Consider the following 19,789-nt stretch of genomic DNA (forward strand, 5'->3'; position numbering starts at 1 on the left):
AATAAAGTGTACTTTGCTCGCTTTTTTTTCTCCCGACTTAGGAACACCCCTAATTATTTCATGTTGCCGAAAGTTGCCAAAAATTGCCGAAAATTGCCGGTTTTTGAAATCGGCAATTGCCGGATTGCCGGGCTGCCGAAATTTTGCGTTGCCGCTCGTCCCTGGTTAGATGCTTGGTAAAAAAGGCCAGAGGAAAGCGTCAATTTTATATTGTTTAATAAAATGTATTAAAAACCACAGTCAGTTGTGTTTATGGTGCATCGTGAGTCTTGGCCCTGGTGTTTGTCAAACAGCGGATGGCAGACTGTGGGCTTGACTGGTTCTGTCTGAAGCAGATGAAAAATGGATTAGTCGAGGAAGACCTGCCTAACTATAGTTCACAAAGAACTGAACAGTAAGAAGAAAGGCTCTGCACAAAGCTCACTCAAACTTCACTTCTTGCAATTACGCTGCTTGAACACGACACCCGCAGATCTTCGAGCATTTTCGCACCAGTCTCAAAAGCAAAAAAGGGACACTCCTTTGCGAAAGCAAAATAGTAGTGAACCCAGCACTCTTCGAGCTCGACAAAAGCTCAACCAGAAGACGAACAGCTCACTCATTCAGAAGATCCTGTCGTTTGCTCAATTGAACAACAAAGACAATCAACCAAGAAGATAAGACATACGTTTCTTCATTCAAAAGAACGTCAACATTGCGATAGAAACATTGCTTGAGGACTACGCTTCGAACAACTCTCTGTTGCCTTTAAATTGATCATATTAAAATTTTGTTTTCTGCTACTTCATTGGTATTTACAGTGATCGTTACAGAGTTACAATTATCGCTATACCGTAATCGTTTTATTTCATTCATATCTTCTCTCCTCATATCAATTGATTCTCGTTCCCCCATTTTTTTCCCCCATACTTCCTGACTTAATTATCTTGCTTTCCACGTATTTCCCCTCCTACCAGGTCTTTAGCCTCGTGAGGGGCATGATCCGGTCTCCTGTATATTTTCATGATTTTTATCCCAGTCAATAAATTAAATTAAATTAAATCGTGTTTGAAAATTTGTATGCACAAAAGATAGAAAAACATGATAAAATCACAGGAAAAGGTTTGAAAAAAAACCGGAAAAAAATAACAAAGATTTTGTGAGAATGAACTGAAAACAGCGTGAAAACTCAAAATTTAGAAAATGATAGTAACCTACAGCATTTACGAGAATGTTGGCTTATAGCACAACAACATCGAAAACAAATAAATTTAAAGTACAAGAATTAAAATACAACAAAATGACACTTAGTGTATTTTGCACGAGTAGACCTGTTCATCAATTACTTATTCACTAAACTTTTTTGTATAAATGAATGCTGCTCTTGGTGGCTCATCGTAATAAGTATAATCTCTCTCAGTTTCAATAAAACCGTGTTGTTGGTAAAACTGCTGAGCAGTGATATTGTCAATCTAAAAGAAAATATTATTCAAAAATAAAGGAAAAAAACAGCAACTTACTTGTACATGCAAATGAATGTGTTTCTTTATGGTTTCACCAAAGGATATCGCATGTTGAATGAGTGCTGAGCCGACTCTTTGTCTCAAAATTAGAACTTTCACTGATTGTCAATGTTATTTCACAAATCTCACCTTCTGTATTCGACTAGAACTCCAATCAACGCAATGTACAACATTTCCTTCTCCATTCTGCAGATAATAAGACCAATTGGTTGTTCATTGATATAGGCGATACGGATGAACTTTCCCAGTTTGTGTGCATGGTCAAAGTTAACGTCAGGATACATGTTTGGAAACACGGTTTCCATAAGCATCTTGAGATTCTGAAACAATTGAGAAATATTACAGGGCTCCACATATACGCCACCCTCCAAAATTTCAAAAATAAGAGATTGATTTCTGTGCAGTTTTAGTGTCCATCTGGCATTTTTCATTATTGGCCGGCAATTTTCCAAGACCGATCACTTTGAAAACCAATGAAGTAGCAGAAAACAATGTTTTAATATGATCTATTCAATGAAAAAAAAAACAATGCACATAAAAGAGAGTGACGTTTCATTACGGGGATTGCGAATAAACGACAATATTGAAAAAATGGGATTTTTCTCAATTTGCCATTTCAAATTTGTTTTTGCTATGAAACAGCTAAATGTCACTGATATAAAGTTCTGAATACGGTTATGGATTAATTTTCATCATTTCTCATTTTTCAGATATTTGACATTTTGGAAAGTGGCGTATCATTATTTATGTGGAGCACAGTATTAGTAAGTTATCAGTGTACTAACCGAAACGGTCTCTTTTGTTACTTCACGAAGAATGACAGAGTTGCTTCGCGCACTCGTTCCAGGTTGTTCTCTGTTTGCAACAATTTTCGATATTTCTCCTTCTACGTGAGTATTATTCACAAGAAAAAAGGCACCCTTTGGCTCTTGTTTATAGTACTCTTCCACAAAATCTTTCACGATGAATCCGTTCTTTTCGTAGAAAGATTTGGCATTCACATTGTCTACCTGCAATATTAACTTCTATTTTCAGATTCAATGAGCTTCTTCGCAACTTACACGAACGTGCAGCGACATGGGTTTTTTCAATTTTTGAGCGAGTTGAACTGCGTGCTCCAAAAGAATCGAACCGATGCCGCACCTGGAAAAATTAATTTAATCAAATTACAATAGTAAAAAGTAATATAAAACACTTACTTTCGGTATTGCGTCAAAGTTCCAATCATTGAAATATACAACATGTCACTCTTATCGGCATCACAGACAATAACACCAGCTGGTTTTCCACCACAGTAAGCAATTCTCTCAAACTCTCCCATCGAATCAGCATCCTCATAGTTCTCTGTGGTATAATCACTTGGAAAAATTGTATCAATAAGAGTCTTGAGAATCTGAAAAAAAAATTGTGATATTTCGCCATAACCTATAATTGAACACAGCTCATCTTGTGGGATGTCTCAATTTTGAGAAAAAACTGACCTTAATGTTATCTTGAGTGATTTGACCAAGGACGACAGCAGATTCACGTACAGTCTCTCGAAAGGCGTCTTTGTCGGTAACTGAATTTGAAAGTGCAACTGGAGTCTCGGATTGCGTTGTCAACAGATTTTGCTGTTGCTCGTCACTTGTTGATTGTCCCGGTTATTCATCTGTTGATTCTTTGAATTTCTTTGGTTTGTTTCTCAGTTTCTCTGCTGCTCGCTTGCTCATTTTGTGACTGTCGTCGTTTTTTGAAAGCTATCTGCACGTTTTCTAATAGCTACTTACCGCGGTGCCTGGAAATGTGAAAATTTATGGTGAAAAACAAAAACAAAAACTATGAAATCGGCATAGTTAGAAATGAGAGAAATAATACAAGTTCAAACATGAAGAAACTAAGAAAAATGCATGACAATGGGAAAAGAGAGTAGCGGTCGGCAGTGGAGCGTACTGTTTAGCGAGCGGAGTGTCGTTTGTATTGTATTTGTATTTGTATTTTATTCTTATAAAAAATTATCAATATATGGGGCGGGAGGCTGAGAATGAGTCCCTCACGAGACCATTCAAAGGGTGGGTTAAAGTGAGAGAAGTGGGGCAACAAAAAAAAATAATGACCGGTATGAGGGGAATAAAAGAAGGCATTAAGAATTGAGCAATGTGGTAATGCGGGGAAAGGTGGTTTGGGAGTACAGAATAAGAATAAGCTCTAATAGCGTGTGATACTAGATGAGATTAGGGTATTGAACTCGGAAGGGGAGAGAAAATATGAGCTTTGGAAGGTAATGGCATTCCAGATGGGAATGGTGTGGGAAAAAAGTCAGAGCACTTGGGTTTAATACAAATAAGATTCATAGGGCGACGGGTGGAGGAGGAAAACCGGATGTACGAATCTAGGTGTGGAAAGTATGAGGTACCGCTTAGAAATTTATATAGGAGGAGAAGCTGGGCTTTTAGTCTACGATGGCGCAATGAGAAGAGATTAAGTTGGGCTAGACGAGAAGAGATTAAGTTGGGCTAGAGACAATACAAGTTCAAACATGAAGAAACTAAGAAAAATGCATGACAATGGGAAAAGAGAGTAGCGGTCGGCAGTGGAGCGTACTGTTTAGCGAGCGGAGTGTCGTTTGGGATAAAATAGGAGAAAAGGTGTAACATTAAGGACGCGAGACTATTAGAAGATGTTGTTACGCATATTCCAAAAAACAACAAAATTAAAATGAACACACCTATCTCAAGTTCATCATTCTTTGGTTTTCGTGATTAAAGCTAAAACAGTTCAATCATAGTTCCTGATTAGTATTGTTTTTTGAAGAGCGATGGTACCTACTCAAAAAAAAAGTTTTCCAGCAAAACTTTTATATGCTTTGTGAAAAATTGCTTTCATGCTGATTACGCAAAGTGACAAAAAAGTACTATTATGTTTAAAAAATGTTAATGTACAAAAAATTAGAGTTCATGTATTATGAGAAAGAAAATTTGTCCATTTTAGATATTTTAATTCAAAAACCATGCTTTTGGTTTTTTGTATCTGAATGTTTCTTTTTTATTGTAAAGCAGTGGCTTGGAGTTTTGATTATTTACTGGAATACTATCGTAAAACAGTTTTCATGTTGCAAATTCATACCAATTTTTAAAACTGAGGTTTTTTTTTCATCTTTCCAATCTATTTTCTTGTCTTTGTGCAGAAAGCCGATTGTTTTGTTCAAATAGTCAGCAGAAAATAGAATGGAAGAAATTACCAGACAGACAGATTTTAGTCACCGTCTAGTCAAATAGTAGGCAATATTTCAATATTTCTAAGAAATATTATTTTTTCTGGGGTATGTGTGTCAGGAGCGTGTGAGTCGGTGTGAATAGAGGAAGGTATATTGTTTTTTTGTTGCTCGTTGTATTTCAGTGGCAAAATGCCTACCTATAAACTTGGTATGTCTTCCATAACTTATTTATGTCAGAAGAACGGGAATCCTTTTCAAATCTGTCCTTGCTTAGAACTGTCGCTTTCCAAAACTGACACTTTCCAAAACGGCTCAGAATCAAAATCTGCGCGGTTAAAGTAATCTGAATTTGCATTAACATTATTCAATTCCTTATGTAAAACATGTTAATATTGAACAGCTTGAAGTAGAACTTTGGATTGTTTGATTGGAAGCTGTTCAAGATTCTTCTAATGTTGAATTTTGCGTTGTTGACTATTTTGCAATGTGGGTTTCAAATCTCAGATCACAATCGACAAGATGGCCAAGATCTCTGACAATATTGGCAGACGCTAGTTTAGAGTTTCCTATGAAATAATCTATGTGTGGGTTGCTTGCACCAAGATGTAAGACTACTGTTTTATTTTCAGCTAGTTGTAGTTTCCACTTCTCGCACCAATCAGAGATAACGTTAAGCGTTTTACTGTTCTCTCAAACAAAAAAAATTTCCCGAACAAAAATTCAAGAAAGAGACAGTTCTGATTTTTTGACATAGAATTGCATTTGCTGAAACAGACTAGCCGCTCAATTTCTGAGAACACAAAAAACTGAAAATTGTGGTACCAATATGTATCAAATCCGGTTCTTAAATGGTACCCGACCAGTTTCCTTTTTTCCTTTTGTACGACATAAAATAACCCTGATGAGGACACAAATCTAAAATATGTATTAATTTAATCAATCTTTTAATATTAATGCTTTAATGATTTTTTAATATTTCAAGCAAATGCTCAGTAAGATAATCTTAAAAAATTATAAGCGAAATTCACGTAGAGAAGACAAACCCATGAATACACATGCTGTATATCTTCTTGTTTCGATATTTTCTTTAAACTGTCATTTTCGTCGAAACTAACTAATAAATCTTATTTTTTTTAATCAAAAGCACAATTTTCCTCTAGTCTGCAAATATATTGAATGATATTCGAGTGTTTTGCTTTTGAACGAAATTTCAATTTCATGGTTCAGTGAATTCGTCATCCGCTTACGCATGTCAAAATCTCCATAGTTACCGTTGAAATAAATATCCAGAAGAGTCGGGTGATAGCTCTCATGACTCTTCTCTCAGTTAGACGCAGAGATTCAAAAGATTAACGTTTCTTTTTAGTACTTCCTATGCTACTTTCTCGTTTTTTGATCTTTGCATATTTTTGCTTACAAAATGAAACATTTTACAGAAGTTTATATCTTCAACAATAATGACAAGTTTGAGAGATGATGTCAACATTGAAATGGGTGAAATGGGTGCTCAGGTAATAAACATTTTTAACGTATGAGATTTATGATGCTGTTTTATTTTAAGAACCGAGCGCCACCTGAAAATGGAGAACTACAAGATCAACAAGAAACTGATCATCTTCCAAACAATGACGAAGGAGGATTCAGTCTCATTGCGAAAATTGGGTTCATCATTGTCTTGTATGTGGAATAAAATCGAATTTGGTTTAGAAAAATGATTTTTTGCAGTTTTATCTTTTGCGCCGTCGTATCATTCGAACTTAAACTTGTTTTTGGAATAGTGAAGGCTGTAGTCATTGGAGAGTACAGAAAATTCACGCACTCTGGTGATGATTCGACAGTTTCCTCCAATCTTACCCAGGCTGGCTGACTAAAAAAGATTTATGTGGCCATTTTTTAATAAACTTTTTTCAACTCTCGAAGACTTATGTATACTCTGTTTCTCTGATCTTTCCGTGGTTTTTTGACTTCTTTCAGTTCTCATTTTCTTAAATGTTTTAAAGCTATTGTCTACTTTTGACATAGAACTTTACAAACCTTGCTTCTTCGAAACATTCAGAATTTTTTGACGATGCCTTGCCCCGACATTTTCAGACTGTAATTCTTTAGTACCTTGTCGCTTTTCTGTTCAATTATTTCGTTTTGCAAACAAGTGCTATCCAACATTCTATGTATAAAACAAAACGGGTTATTTTCCAAGAATCCGTAGGTCATTAACAATAATGTGAAAATAGAAGCATATGGACGAACAGGCACACGAGACCTTTGCAGTCTTTTTTCTTTTAGTTGCGTATCTTCTCACTCCCTCTACTAATCCGACATACTAATTGCTACAAACAGAATTAATATCACAATCGTCCACGTAATACTCCCATCCCTCGGACACAAAAATATTGTTTCCGTCTCCGAGGATGGTACGCTATTACCCATAATCTTCGTCAAACCCAAACATTTAATGCAGGTTTTATTGCAAATGGAACAGCAAACACACACCTGTCCCTTCGCATACCTATTTTCTTTTCCTAGACAACAAGTTTGAGAAATAAGTTTTCAGTAAAGTGGGAAATGGGAGGTTTGGTTATTCCGCCATTTTCATGAGTGTTTGTTCTGGCAGAGACAGCAAAAAGAAAAACAAGAAGACAAGATAAGAGAAGTACGTATTGTTAAAACAACAGACATACTCTCTATGTAGAATTTTAAAATTAGAATAAATACTTTTAAAAACAAGCTGGTTTCTTTTGGAGTATTCTCTATACAGAGATCGAATAAACTTTTACTATTCATCATCCAATATTTGCAATCTTTGAATGAGTAGGTATTCATGTTTTAATTGATTTCTCTTGCTCTGTCTCATATTTCTTTCCATATCTTGAGTTTGGAGAGAGGGTAACAAAAGTAAATCTAATTGTCGGATCTACGCTTGTGATCTTATCTTGCTCTCAGCATTTTAAAATCGCCGGATAAATTCATCGATGAAAATAGCAAGTTAATTTAAGCAAAAATGAATAAGCTGGCGATTTGTTCAAATTTCCTCGCTTTCAAAATCCTCGCTTTCAGTAACCTACACGACAATACTTTCTCGTCGTTGACGTTTTACAAGGAAATGATGCGGGTAGGTGTTGGGAAAGAAACAACGAGTTAAAAGAACAAGAGTCATTACTCTTCCTCAACGTTTTCTGTTCGGTATTTCATAGAAAAAGAAACAGTCGAGAAGATGCAACAAATTATAAAAACAGAAAACGAAAACATTAGTGGGGAATAGAACTTATACCTGATAAAAATTTCAACCTGGTTAACATAAGTAAAAACGTATATACAAAACCATACAACATTTTCTGATCATGTAAATAATGTTCTTGAATATTCATATGAAAACACAAAAACTTTAGAACAATTCGATTGCACCCCTTATCTATGCATTCTGAGGTCTTCAGTTATATAGTTGTTTGATGTTGAGTGGAAAAAATCAAACAACTGACTACAGGGTCGCTCAAATTAACCCCCAATATCTATAAGTGCTATATCTAAAAAAAAGTAAAAATTAGAAAACCATGGGAATCAACAAGAAGTTTATTCGTAATCATAACAACAATTATCATCTAACGTTGTTCCATCCGACCTCCTCTCTTTTTGATGACACCACGAACACGTCTAGGGTATGTGTCGATGGTTACACGCAGGTAATCTAGCGACAAAGCGTCCCATTCCTTGACCAGGATCTTCTTCAGGTCCTCGATACATGAGTGGGGTTTAGAGTTGACATTGTTTTGCAAAACCCCCCAGATTGATTAGTCCAAAGGATTGAGGTCTGGCGACGACGGTGGTCATTCGTTCTTTGGTATGAACTCAAGCAAATGAGTCTTGCACAACTGTTGCGACAACTTGGCTCTGTGTGCTGGAGCATCGTCTTGTTGGAACACCCAATTACTTCCATTGAAGTCTTCTGAGCCCAGGGGAAACATTTATTTTCTAAATCTGCGAAATGCAGAATTCCTTGTTGATGGTGATTTGCCATCAGCGCACACTTCTCCGAAAATCATCACACTAGCGGGGTGAGAAGCTTGAACAGCTTCTCATCAGAGAACAGCGTAACCAAGTGTTCGTCATTGCGCGTGCGCAGAAGCAGCTTTCTTGATCTTTCGAGCCGTGTCTTGGTTGTAGCCTCCGAAAGAATGACTGTTTTTCTTACACGAACGTCGACTAATTTACATACTTTTTGCCATTTTTCTGATGTTTTTTTCTGATTCTCTCTTTCACTGCTTTGATCCTATCTGGAGTCTTCCTTTCCCACATCTATCTAAGAACGTGCCGAACTTTTTAAAACAAGAAATCGAGCCATAGACGGTTTTACTTGGGACTCCGAGCCGTTTAATGATGACAACCGGAGCGACTCCTGCTTCGAAAAGGCGCAAAATGGAAGAGCGATGTGGACTCGGCGGTGCCATTTACCTAAAACAAAACCGATCGATCTGAATTTTGACAGAATGGGTGAAAAACATAATAGTTAACAAAAATTTAAAAAATACGCGCGCCAGAATTGCATCAAACGCCTAGCCGCATGGCGTTAAACTTTTGTGCGGGTAATTTTGCGTAGCCCGGTAAATACTACGCTGAATACTTCTGAAATAAAAATGAGCTGTACGACCCAATAGAATGTAACTTTGTGAAACAATCAGTGTAACCATGGCACACTCACAAGGATGGACATTTTCAACTGAATACGATCAGTTGTCATTGACTCAGTTTGAACTATTATTACTGTCTCAAAATTTTGTTTTCTTTTACAACTTCGGACTCAGAAAGGTATTTGATAGATTATAGATACAGGGATCGCATGCAATTTCAGCTTTCCTTGAACTACGATGTTGCAGCATAAATCAATTTTTCCAAAAGGTGAGATGTCGAATGGGCGAGCGTGTTGGAAGAAATTGAAGGAACGGTCTCTTAGGATGGCTTCTATAGATTTAAAATCAATAACTTTTCATTTTTTAATCTTTTATTCTTTGTAATTTAAGTAAAAAATCTTAGCTATTTATTCAAAAATTCTGATTAAAATCATGTTTTCCGTATCAAACTTCACAAAACTCTTGAGAATTACGACTGCTCAAAACTACTTTTTGGGATACGATGTCTAATCATTTGAACTCTATTCATTTTTGTTAGTCACAAATACATCCACATGCGACCACAACTCATTCACAGATTATAATTAGTCACGTTTTATTTTCACAACTTACACTTCTTACTCATTAGCAGCAACTTATTGTGATTACCAAGAGATCAGGTTCAAAATAAAGAGTTTATGCTCTAGTTTTAACCAAAATTAGATAAAATTGTTACTCTCTCTCACATTTATACTTCTTTTTCAGTAAGAATAGTGACAGTTTCGACAAAAACAAAAAAGGATTGTACTTTTATTTTTCAATAGTTATTTAAACGTTTTAAAACGTTTTTTTTTGAAATTCCTTCTAGAAACTATTCTAAAGCTGCTTTTTAGCTGCTCATTTTAATGATCTTCTCCAACTTTGAAAATAAATGTTCCAAAATCTTCTCTTTTCCTATGACCAACAGACGGAACCTCATTTATTTCTTTTCATCGCTTCACCCCCCGCATCTCCCCATCTCCTCTTTTTCTAATTTTTCAATAAGAAAAATGACAATAAAACGGTTGTCCTTCACAACGATCCATTTTCGGGGTGAAAAGAGGGCACCCATCCTTCTGCTCATAGTGAGGTGCCCTCCATTTATTTTCGGCTCCTCAGTTAGTCTCCCCAAAGTGACACTTTCATTTCGCAGAAGGAGCCATTTTTATTTTCGTTTATTTTTGTTTTCTTTTCTTCTGATTTTAGTGAGGTGGATGAATACGCGTGACGTGGCAATCAAAGTGCCAACTAGATAGATAGATTGATGTAGTTTCCCATAATTAAGAGCTGAGAGAGTGCCGTGAAGAGCCGTTTTTCACTTAAAAGGAGAAAGAGCTTATAGTCTCAAATCTAAATCTTCCTAAATGAAAAAAAAACGAATTTAAATAAATAATCAATTAGTTTAATTAAGAAAATTAACTTTTCTTCTCCTTATGAAAATTAAGGTTTGCAGAATTTTGTATTTTAGATCTCTCGAGTACTGTAAGGTAATCAAAGATTACTGTACAAAATCTTTGGTTTTTCTAGAATTATCGTGTTACTCTGATTGTTTCACAATATTTTAGAAAATCGAAAGCTATTGTAGCTATGAGGGTTACTGTAAGTGTCGAAAAACTACTGTAAGTTAAATGAAATGCAAAGTTTTATAATCTTCTTGTTATTTTTTTATTCCAAACAGTTTTTGTGTAACGAATTTGTAGTAGAAGTAAATGTTGCCAGTTGCTATGGATACATCATATCTGAATTGGACTTCTGACGTATCTACGGAGATGGGCTACTACTACCTTCTCGTATTCTATAAACTCGCATATTTCAATCTAAACTGCCCTGGACTATTCCTGCATTTGTTTTCACATATATCAGAGTTAATAAAGGCTTTCAGATAAATCAGATATCCAAATGAACACCAATTCTTTAGCCAGCACTTCATGCGAAGAAATCAGATCTCTTCCAAAAAGTGAATCGCCCAATTTGGTGAGTCCAGGCAACGTTTTCCCCACTTTCGAAGTTATGTAGATTTATGAGCGCACCGCACGAGTAAAACTACTCAATTATGATTTTATCTCTTTTTTATATACGAAACTTTATGAGCGCTTGCGAATTATTTTCGTTCAGTGTTTTTAGTCTATTTCAAAGTTTTTATGATCTAATTCTTCTTTCTTCACTCTTTATGGAAGTTGAAATTCCCCTCCTCGGTTCAAACGTTGTAAGAAACAATGAAATAAAGAGAGAAAATTTATTTGTGAGTTATTGTACTGATGTCAAGGCATATCATGAAATGAAACAATTTCCCATTTTCAGTGGAAAACTGCTAGAAATACGTTCAATGCAAGCACCAAAGGCTATGAAGCCAAAGTGATCAATGTAGTGGGATACGTACTTCTTCAAATTGTTCTTGATCTTACTGTTTTCCAAATGATGCTCCGATATGCTGTCAGTGCTTGGCGAGGAGAACTGGCGGTGAGTGGTTTAATAATTTTTTGGGAGAGATCAACATAAGAGAAACTTGCGAGGATTGACAAAATTTGAGAATTACCCACTTGAAGATTGCCGTGATTAGATTATGCTATAACTTGGGAAGTGTATAAAGCGATCTTTGCTTTTTAGGTGGCCACTTTTTACAAAAATTAGCAAATATGTGAATTAGGCTTTAGATCATGGAACAAATGAAATGAATTAGCTAATTCATAAATATTAATTACGTCTAATTTTTACAAGCATTTTCTGTTATCAAAACTGTCTAATTTTTTTGACATTAAAATGCTAAGGTGTTGTCTTTAATATCAAATATACAAATTTCTGTTCTCTCCCTTGAAAACATTTTGGTAAGTACTTTATTTAACAAAAATAAATTAGTTTGTCACGTTTGAAATCAGTATATGGTACATGAAATGTATGAGAAAAATAGCAATATAAGAGGGTTGTATGTTTGCTACTTAGTCAATGTAGAACAGACCGTTCTTGTACTTACAAGATTCTGTGAAAAAATGTTGTTTTTAGCAAATATATAACATGAGAGCTTTACGAATGAAAACTCGATGACAATGAAAAGATCATTATCCTCGGAAGCGCCCTCAATTTGGAAAGTTTTTCAGAGTCTCGACATGGACCAAGAAATCGAGCCAACTCCAGAAAGAGTACAAATTCTAGGGATTATCTTTTTTACTACTCTTGTTGGATCTGTCATTGCCGTATATAAAAACGCGATTGGGCCAATACTGCTGATTTTGACTCAAATTGCAATGGCTGCCTTGGCATGTTATTACATTTCAATGCCACTCATTCTCGAAGCATTTCAAGAAGTCTGGATAGAAAAGAAAAATAACATTTGTTTAATACATATGTGCTATCACATTTTTATTGCCTTGTTCTACTGCTCTATATACTTTTTCCCAACCTTCATCAACTTGTGGTACATGTACTGCACTTTCATGGTCATGTTGGTTCTTCTTGGATTCAAGGTGCCTAACAAGCTTTATGATTTTTTTCAATTTGGAATTTTCAGGTTTTCGAAGACAAAAAAACCAATGCGGCTAACTCAGTTTCTGTATCATCTGACCTGGCATCTATGATCTCTCCATCAGAAGGAAGTTCCCCGCCAGAAACAGGTTATTACGGAGACAACAGCTCGTTTTCAGAATAACAAACAGTTTATATTCTTCCATGTCCGATAATGTATCTAAACAGGTTTTACATAACAATTGAATATTTATCAAGTTCTTCCATTCTTTCGCATTTCCTTTCTTATTTTCAATAAGGTTTTTGTAACACAACAGCGTTAATACAATGCCTTCAATGTTTATATCCTGGGTCAAAAAAGGCACAAGAGAGTGAATTGCACTTGTATGATTGGATAACAATGGTGAACGTAGATTTCCTGATAACAGAAAATGTTTTGTTTGCACCACAATGCTCTGAAATTTGATTTTTTTTGATTAAGACAACCTTACCTGCTGGATGCGCAGCGACTTCAGCGACGTAGTAACTTAAAACGTTTTCTGCAAAATTATGTGTTTTTATCACAATTTTTCGTCCAAATCTGTCTTGTATATGATTCTCAAGAAGCGTCACACAACCCAAGTTAGTATGACACTTCCTTCAAAAAATGGATGTACAGTTTTACCCCCACATCTAAAGAACAAATTAGGCTTATTGGGTCAGTCCGAAAAACTTTTATTTCTTGGGTTTTCCGTTAATTTAACATTCCTTACATATCTTATTTTGACTCCATTAAAGACATATCTTATTTTGACTCCATTTCCCTCTTCCGGTTTTGCATTAGGCTTCCATCTCGGAAGGAAACATAGTGGAATTTCATTGTTGCTCGAAACGAGAAAAACTGTTTTTGGAAGGCCTATTAGTCTTGACTACTGGATTACGATAAGGCGCTCCGTCTTGTTGGAATGTCCAAAATAAGTTTTCGGAATGGGGAAAAAAACTGTAGTCTCTTGATTGACTTCGGCTTCAGGATCCACGAAAATCAGAGGAGTCTTGCCATATGAGCAGATTCCACCAAAGACCATGACAGAAGCTGGATGAGATGTCTTATTCAGAATATTCCATTCTGACATGCTGTCCGATAGTCTCTTGCTAGAATCCTATTGTTTTGGCCGTTCTTGTTTGTATCGATAGTAAACATTTTTCATCCGTAAACACAATACTTGTCGGACGAACACTCCTTGATAGGTCATTGAGTGTACCAATACGTTTCAAACGATTGATTGTCAAGCATTCGGGAACCTCCGAGCTTCTCAACAATCATGGCAGGCACCATTCCTTGACGCGAACAGTTGATGATGGTGGTATTGTATGCAGAAGCGGCCGTAATTACTTTTGAAATTAAAATAAAAACCTGAAACTTTGGGGAAACAAAAACATATAAATAAAGAAATGAAAAAAATCAGTAGCGCCGCGACTACTGTGAATGCGTTGCAGCAGAGTTGCGTATCACTATTTATGGCGCACTATGTATATCAAAAAAATCGGGAGTAAAAGTATCCATGACAACAAGAAGCCGGTTGGTGTGGCATGTGAGGCAATGACAAGGATTATCGGCAGTCATTTCTCCCTCTTTTGGAAACATAGTGACATCAGATGTATTTTGAATAAAAAAACCAAAAACTGCAGTAGACATATTTGTCAAAGATATCTAGAAAGCTTCATTTCATGTTGGGTTTCAGTAAACAAGAGAGTTTTGAGAGAATAAGAATTGCTCTGAAAATGGAATAAAGATTAAAAATTAAAATACAATTTCGAGTTTCATTATTTTTGATCAATTACAATAATTTTGCAATGCAAAAAAATGGAATGAAGTTCCAAACGAGAAAACACGTTTTTGACTGCAAATATCTCAAAATAACAATTCATCAGTATTCGGTGGCAAATCCTCGTGGGTCAATTTTGATGTGAAGTTCGGTGATCCAAGCTTTTCTCACAAAGAAACAGTTAATTTCTCTATCGGGAATGCCATGTCGTACAGTATAACACTGAATGGGAGATCTGTAAAAATTATGATTTTATAATGACAGGCAGAGTTTTAAAAAACTTACTGATCTCCTGGAAATGTACCTCTCACAGAGTTCGGTATGGATTTTAATGCAAAGAAAATCCTGTCCCCATTATTAATAGAGATGTGCTCTCCAGTTGGGCAATTTCTGTGGAGAAGGCAAGTAAGAGCGGTCGGAGACTATTGCCTAATCCGTTATTATCACGCAATCTAATATGAATAATGGCTATTTTTGTGTAAGATAAGCTATGCAACCGGAAATAACAGTACACATGTATACAATGCCCCATTTATTACGCTCTTTATCTCGGAATCCCTTGATAAAGCACCAAAAAAGGTAAAAAGAAGATAAAAATGATAAAGTTGACGGTATGACGAGCAGGTGACTGCGAGGAGTGCGTGCGGGTGTTGTCATTGATGGCGAAGGGTAAAAAGAGTGACAATGCACCCAAAAAACCTTCGGAAAAGATGGAAAATCCATTCAATGCACTCACAACAAATACGCGCGCTCCTCCTTGCACCTGTTCGCATATACGAAACTATTCGCAACTGAATGAGTGGGTGTGGGAATCTCTCAGTGAGAGAGTGGAGGATTAGAAAAGTGCAGGGGAGCGCACTTGTGTATTTACTTTGCGAGGGTATTTGAATTAGAGTTAATTGTTAATGAGTATATAATAAGCCTGATAACAGGAAATAAAGGAGAATAATAATAAGGTGAGTAGAACAGAGAGTAACGAAGGTTCTGAAGGTCCTAGTTTTGTGGGCAAAACCTTAGGGGGCCTTCAGATGACCTTCAAGTTGGCAACTGAGAACATTCTCTGGTAAAGTTGACAACAAACTCTGACTTCGCACATCATGACAGCGCAAAATTTTTTTAAAAAGTTCAAAAAACGATATCATTAAAAGAGAACGAATTCGTCTTTCGATTTTTTCCCGCTTTTTTTAGAGTATGCATTGCAACTTCTTCTAATGGTATCATGTTCTCAACCATACCGCTCTTCTATCATTTCATCTCAAACTACACTCCGCTTGCTAAACAACACGCCGTTGGGGGCCGTCTCTTCCTATTCGGTCACATTGCTTTCATTCTTTACATTTGGTACTCGTTTGTGCTGAATTTCCTATAACTTTGAGTTGTTTCTGCAATTTCTACACACTTTTTTACTCCTAGTTTCATATTTTCAGCCGCCACGGCAAACCAGTAACTACAAGGAAACGCGTGCGTGCAACAAGCTTCAACAAGAAACGACGCCAGTCACAAAATGAGCAAACGAGTATCAGAGAGACTAAAAAACAAAGCAAAAAAAACGCGCAGAAGGAGAAATGTCGACAGTGTGTGCAAACGGAGAACAACCTGGGACGAGTGCGCGAAGTAACTCTGTCATTTTTCGAGAAGTCACACAAGAAATTAATTCGGTTAGTTACATGAAAAAAAGTAATATTAGCAGTTTATAATATTCTCAGAACCTCCAGACGCTCGTTGAATCTGTATTTCCAAACATCTTTCACGAGAATATGTTTGATATTGCTTACAAAATGGGAGAGTTAGTTCGAATCGCCTACATTGATGATCAACTAGCTGGTTTCCATTATGTGTGAATTGGAAAACGGAGTGGTGTACATATCGTTGATCGGAGTTCGAGTCGAATACAGAAGGTGACAATGATGATATTATGTTGATAATCAGAATATTCAAGTATTTTCAGACAAGGAGTCGGTTCAGCACTCATTCAATACGCGATTTCTTTCGGCAGAGCCATGAAGAAAGATATTCAGTTGCATGTAGAAGTGAGTTTTTGATTTGTCTTATTATTAAACAATTTATTCGGCTTTTTCAGGTCGGCAATACCACTGCTCAGCAGTTTTACAAACAACACGGTTTTATTGAAACTGAGAGAGACGAAACCTACTACGACGATCCACCAAGAGCGGCTTTCGTTTATACGAAGAAATTTAATGAATGAACCAGCGATGAAGAGTTCATGAAAAATACAATGAATGTCATTTTCTTGTGCATTGATCATTGTAATTGTATTTTAACTGTTTTGTTGTTCTGATATGACCCTCTGTTTTTTTTAGGTAATGAGTTTCCATATAGTTCTCAATGTACTATTACAAAACAATTGTTTTAGTCCACCGGTTTTTCTTCACCTTTTTCCTGGGATTTTATCATGTCATACATTTTCATTTTCTGTGCATATAAACCTTCGAATACGATTTCTGAGTACAACAACTGGAACTGCTTAAAATAGCCTGTGTGGTACTATGTTTTTCTGGGATTTCTTTCAATAGGGGTGATAAGCGTGTTACAGTACTCAATAAAACATGTGAAAAATTTTTTGATACAAACGCTAACATCGATGACTAAGATAGAGATGATAACGGTGAGCGTCTTATTACTGTAACCAATGGAAATTTCAAAGCAAATGGCGGTTATAAGAACACTAACGTCGGTGACTGGAATGTTGAGAAAAACACCGGCACAATCGTGAAATCATAAAAATGCAAAAATACAGAAAAGGAGTTTATTTGAAAAATGAAAATTGTAAACAAGATAGGCATGAAATGGATATATAATTGTGACTAAGAAAAACTGGATAATTATATAAAGTTGAGACGTGATGGCGACAACCAGATAAAAGATTAGCACCCGTAGAGTATGAAGTGAAAATATTACGCTCGAACAACAGCAGCTCTGTGGGAGTATCTTATGACTTATCATCTTGTCCTGCGGTCTTTCCATCTGAAAGAGAATGAAGTAAAGTGTCAGTTCAGTCAGTGGTCAGGTGCTCGAACAATCGTGATTCTTGCAACATGCCCTCTCTGTATGATACTTACTCTTTCCTGGTTTCTCAACATTCTCTTCCTCGTGTTGCTGGGCATGGACACCTAAAACCTTGCCTTGTTCTTCTTTCAATCCAAGTTGTTTAAAAATGTAGCCAAGAGCTTCTTTCTGGAAAAATTCTAGTGATACATGCATTTCGTAACTCTATGTACCTGTACATCTCTAATGAACTTTCGATCAACTTTCGGAATTGTAGCCATGAGAGCAGTTATGGTTGCCTCAGCAATACCAGCGACAAAATCGTGCAACTTGGCATCGTTTTGAACTATACTGTGAAGCCATCCGAGAGTGAGCAATGCTCTGAGCATCCATACTGGCAGAGCCGGCAAGTTCATATTCACAAATACGTAAACCGGCAAGTTGAACGCTGCAGCAATTTCTTTGTACTCGTCATAACCAACCAGATCATTTGGAGAACGGCTGTGATACATTATGTCAACCTTTGTTTTTTGTCGTTGTGGAAATTGGGGTACATTTGATTCACAAGAACAATGAGGTTGACAACAGCGTCAAAGGCCAAGTAATCGCCCTAAATATTCAAACTAATGTTCAGTAACATGTTATTTGACTGCTTACATTTGGACCTACACTGCACATACCGACGACCCCAATAATATGGGAACGAACACCTAGTGAAACTTCTTCCCAATTCACACCGCAAACTAAGTGTTGAAACATGTACAGTATCGCCTGTTTTTTGCTGATGATAGGAAAACTAATGGCATTTAGGACTTTGAACGGTGTACCCGTCATTTCAAGTGATCTCCATCCGATGACATGAACGGGATCGTCCACAAGCTGAAAGAATAAGTAATATAGTAATTGGGGTTCTATATTTTGAACGCTTACTGTTAATAACGACTTGTCAACATCATATTCTTTGAGCAACTTTTCCAAGTCGTCGAGCGTGATAGTGGAATAAAATTGGAGGAGTGGATTGAACCTTTTGAAAATTTTATCATGCTCATCTGAAATTTTTGTTTTCTTCACACTCGGGCTTTGTTTTGGAAACTATAACATCAACTCAATATACTAACCTGCACCGTTTTCGAAAGGCATTCCCTGTTGTTCTCTCAAAAATGGGATCATAATTGCCACCTCATCAGCAAAAACTCGAGAATCCCCTGGTTGCTCGTCGCCCATCACATTAGCAGAGATTACACGAAGGTAAAATTTCTTCTGGACACCACCGCCAAACTGAAAATGAACTTTATCAAAACATTGACAATTTAAAGCAACTATTACCATTTTTAGCATCTTTGCAAACGTCTCAAAAGTCCCGAAGAAGTCTGCACACGTTTTCCAGGTGAATCCCGGTAAACTCGATTCCACGCTTTTGATTGCACGCAATTCGCGGTAATCGATCAAAAAATAATTCATTTTCTGAGTTTTGCGAATGTCTTCTGGGAGTGCATAGTGATTGGGAAGCAGCTTAAGGGATTTTCCATCCGAGATCACCCAGTTGGTCTGTAATTACGTAATTAATTCAGGAGTTTATGGAATATTAACTCACCAACGAGTTGGGATACTTCGGATCTTTTCCGAGTGTTTTATCAGACATTGAAAAGATTTTCCATTTTGTATCGTCGTTTTTATGCGTCGGTTCCGACATTGCCACCTGAAAACAACATTTATGTGAGCGAATCAAACAAAAAGCAGCGAAATACAAATAAGATTATTCCGAAAACAAAAAAATCGATAAAAAATCGTCTGCAAAAAATACAAAGAAGCAAAATTTAAAATGAAGAAAGAAAAGGTCGGATAACAAGAGCAAATAGAAAGAAAACACATATGTCTCGCTTTCGAATGAATACATTCTGTACGCCAAAAAGGTGGTGGTTCAGTGGAGCGCACTTGCCCACCTTTCTTGCGACGCAAGAGAAGGGGTCGTTCACCCTACGGTGCTCTGGGAAGACTCTCATTCTAGAAGGCAGAGTAGGCAGAGAGTAGGCACTGTGTGGACGAGTTGTTTCAAATATGTGAAAATGCAAATTGAAAAAATTGAAAGATTGATAATCTTATTTTTAATTTAAATTTCTTTCGAAACTATACTATACCTTTTTTGTTTTTGAATTAGAAAATTCTTGCGTTTACTTCTTT

At 36.4% G+C, this 19,789-nt stretch overlaps 5 protein-coding genes across 5 annotated transcripts; 3 read left to right on the forward strand and 2 right to left on the reverse strand.

Moving 5' to 3' along the window:
* Nucleotides 1–1,325: 1,325 nt before the first annotated feature.
* GCK72_023001 (uncharacterized protein) lies at nt 1,326–3,153 on the reverse strand (the record flags this gene model as incomplete). The annotated part of the gene is made up of 8 exons (XM_053735174.1): nt 1,326–1,451; nt 1,500–1,581; nt 1,632–1,822; nt 2,288–2,512; nt 2,564–2,645; nt 2,702–2,895; nt 2,984–3,063; nt 3,108–3,153. 8 exons carry the CDS (start codon nt 3,151–3,153, stop codon nt 1,326–1,328), a joined length of 1,026 nt encoding a protein of 341 aa, XP_053578740.1.
* Nucleotides 3,154–6,155: 3,002 nt separating this feature from the next.
* GCK72_023002 (uncharacterized protein) lies at nt 6,156–6,565 on the forward strand (the record flags this gene model as incomplete). The annotated part of the gene is made up of 3 exons (XM_053735175.1): nt 6,156–6,209; nt 6,260–6,375; nt 6,424–6,565. The coding sequence occupies 3 exons, from the start codon at nt 6,156–6,158 to the stop codon at nt 6,563–6,565; spliced, it is 312 nt and encodes a 103-aa protein (XP_053578741.1).
* Nucleotides 6,566–11,237: 4,672 nt separating this feature from the next.
* On the forward strand, nt 11,238–12,981 carry GCK72_023003 (uncharacterized protein; the record flags this gene model as incomplete). The annotated part of the gene is made up of 4 exons (XM_053735176.1): nt 11,238–11,312; nt 11,640–11,798; nt 12,434–12,799; nt 12,844–12,981. The coding sequence occupies 4 exons, from the start codon at nt 11,238–11,240 to the stop codon at nt 12,979–12,981; spliced, it is 738 nt and encodes a 245-aa protein (XP_053578742.1).
* Nucleotides 12,982–16,435: 3,454 nt separating this feature from the next.
* On the forward strand, nt 16,436–16,808 carry GCK72_023004 (uncharacterized protein; the record flags this gene model as incomplete). Its single annotated transcript, XM_003095291.2, has 3 exons — nt 16,436–16,500; nt 16,551–16,632; nt 16,683–16,808. The coding sequence occupies 3 exons, from the start codon at nt 16,436–16,438 to the stop codon at nt 16,806–16,808; spliced, it is 273 nt and encodes a 90-aa protein (XP_003095339.2).
* A 744-nt stretch (nt 16,809–17,552) lies between these two features.
* Nucleotides 17,553–19,301, reverse strand: GCK72_023005 (uncharacterized protein; the record flags this gene model as incomplete). The annotated part of the gene is made up of 9 exons (XM_053735177.1): nt 17,553–17,587; nt 17,683–17,797; nt 17,842–18,109; nt 18,163–18,218; nt 18,266–18,487; nt 18,539–18,657; nt 18,727–18,886; nt 18,935–19,156; nt 19,203–19,301. The coding sequence occupies 9 exons, from the start codon at nt 19,299–19,301 to the stop codon at nt 17,553–17,555; spliced, it is 1,296 nt and encodes a 431-aa protein (XP_053578743.1).
* Between the last annotated feature and the right edge of the window lie 488 nt (nt 19,302–19,789).

Source organism: Caenorhabditis remanei, chromosome X (assembly GCF_010183535.1).
Source record: "Caenorhabditis remanei strain PX506 chromosome X, whole genome shotgun sequence".
NCBI classification, from domain to species: Eukaryota; Metazoa; Nematoda; class Chromadorea; order Rhabditida; family Rhabditidae; genus Caenorhabditis; species Caenorhabditis remanei.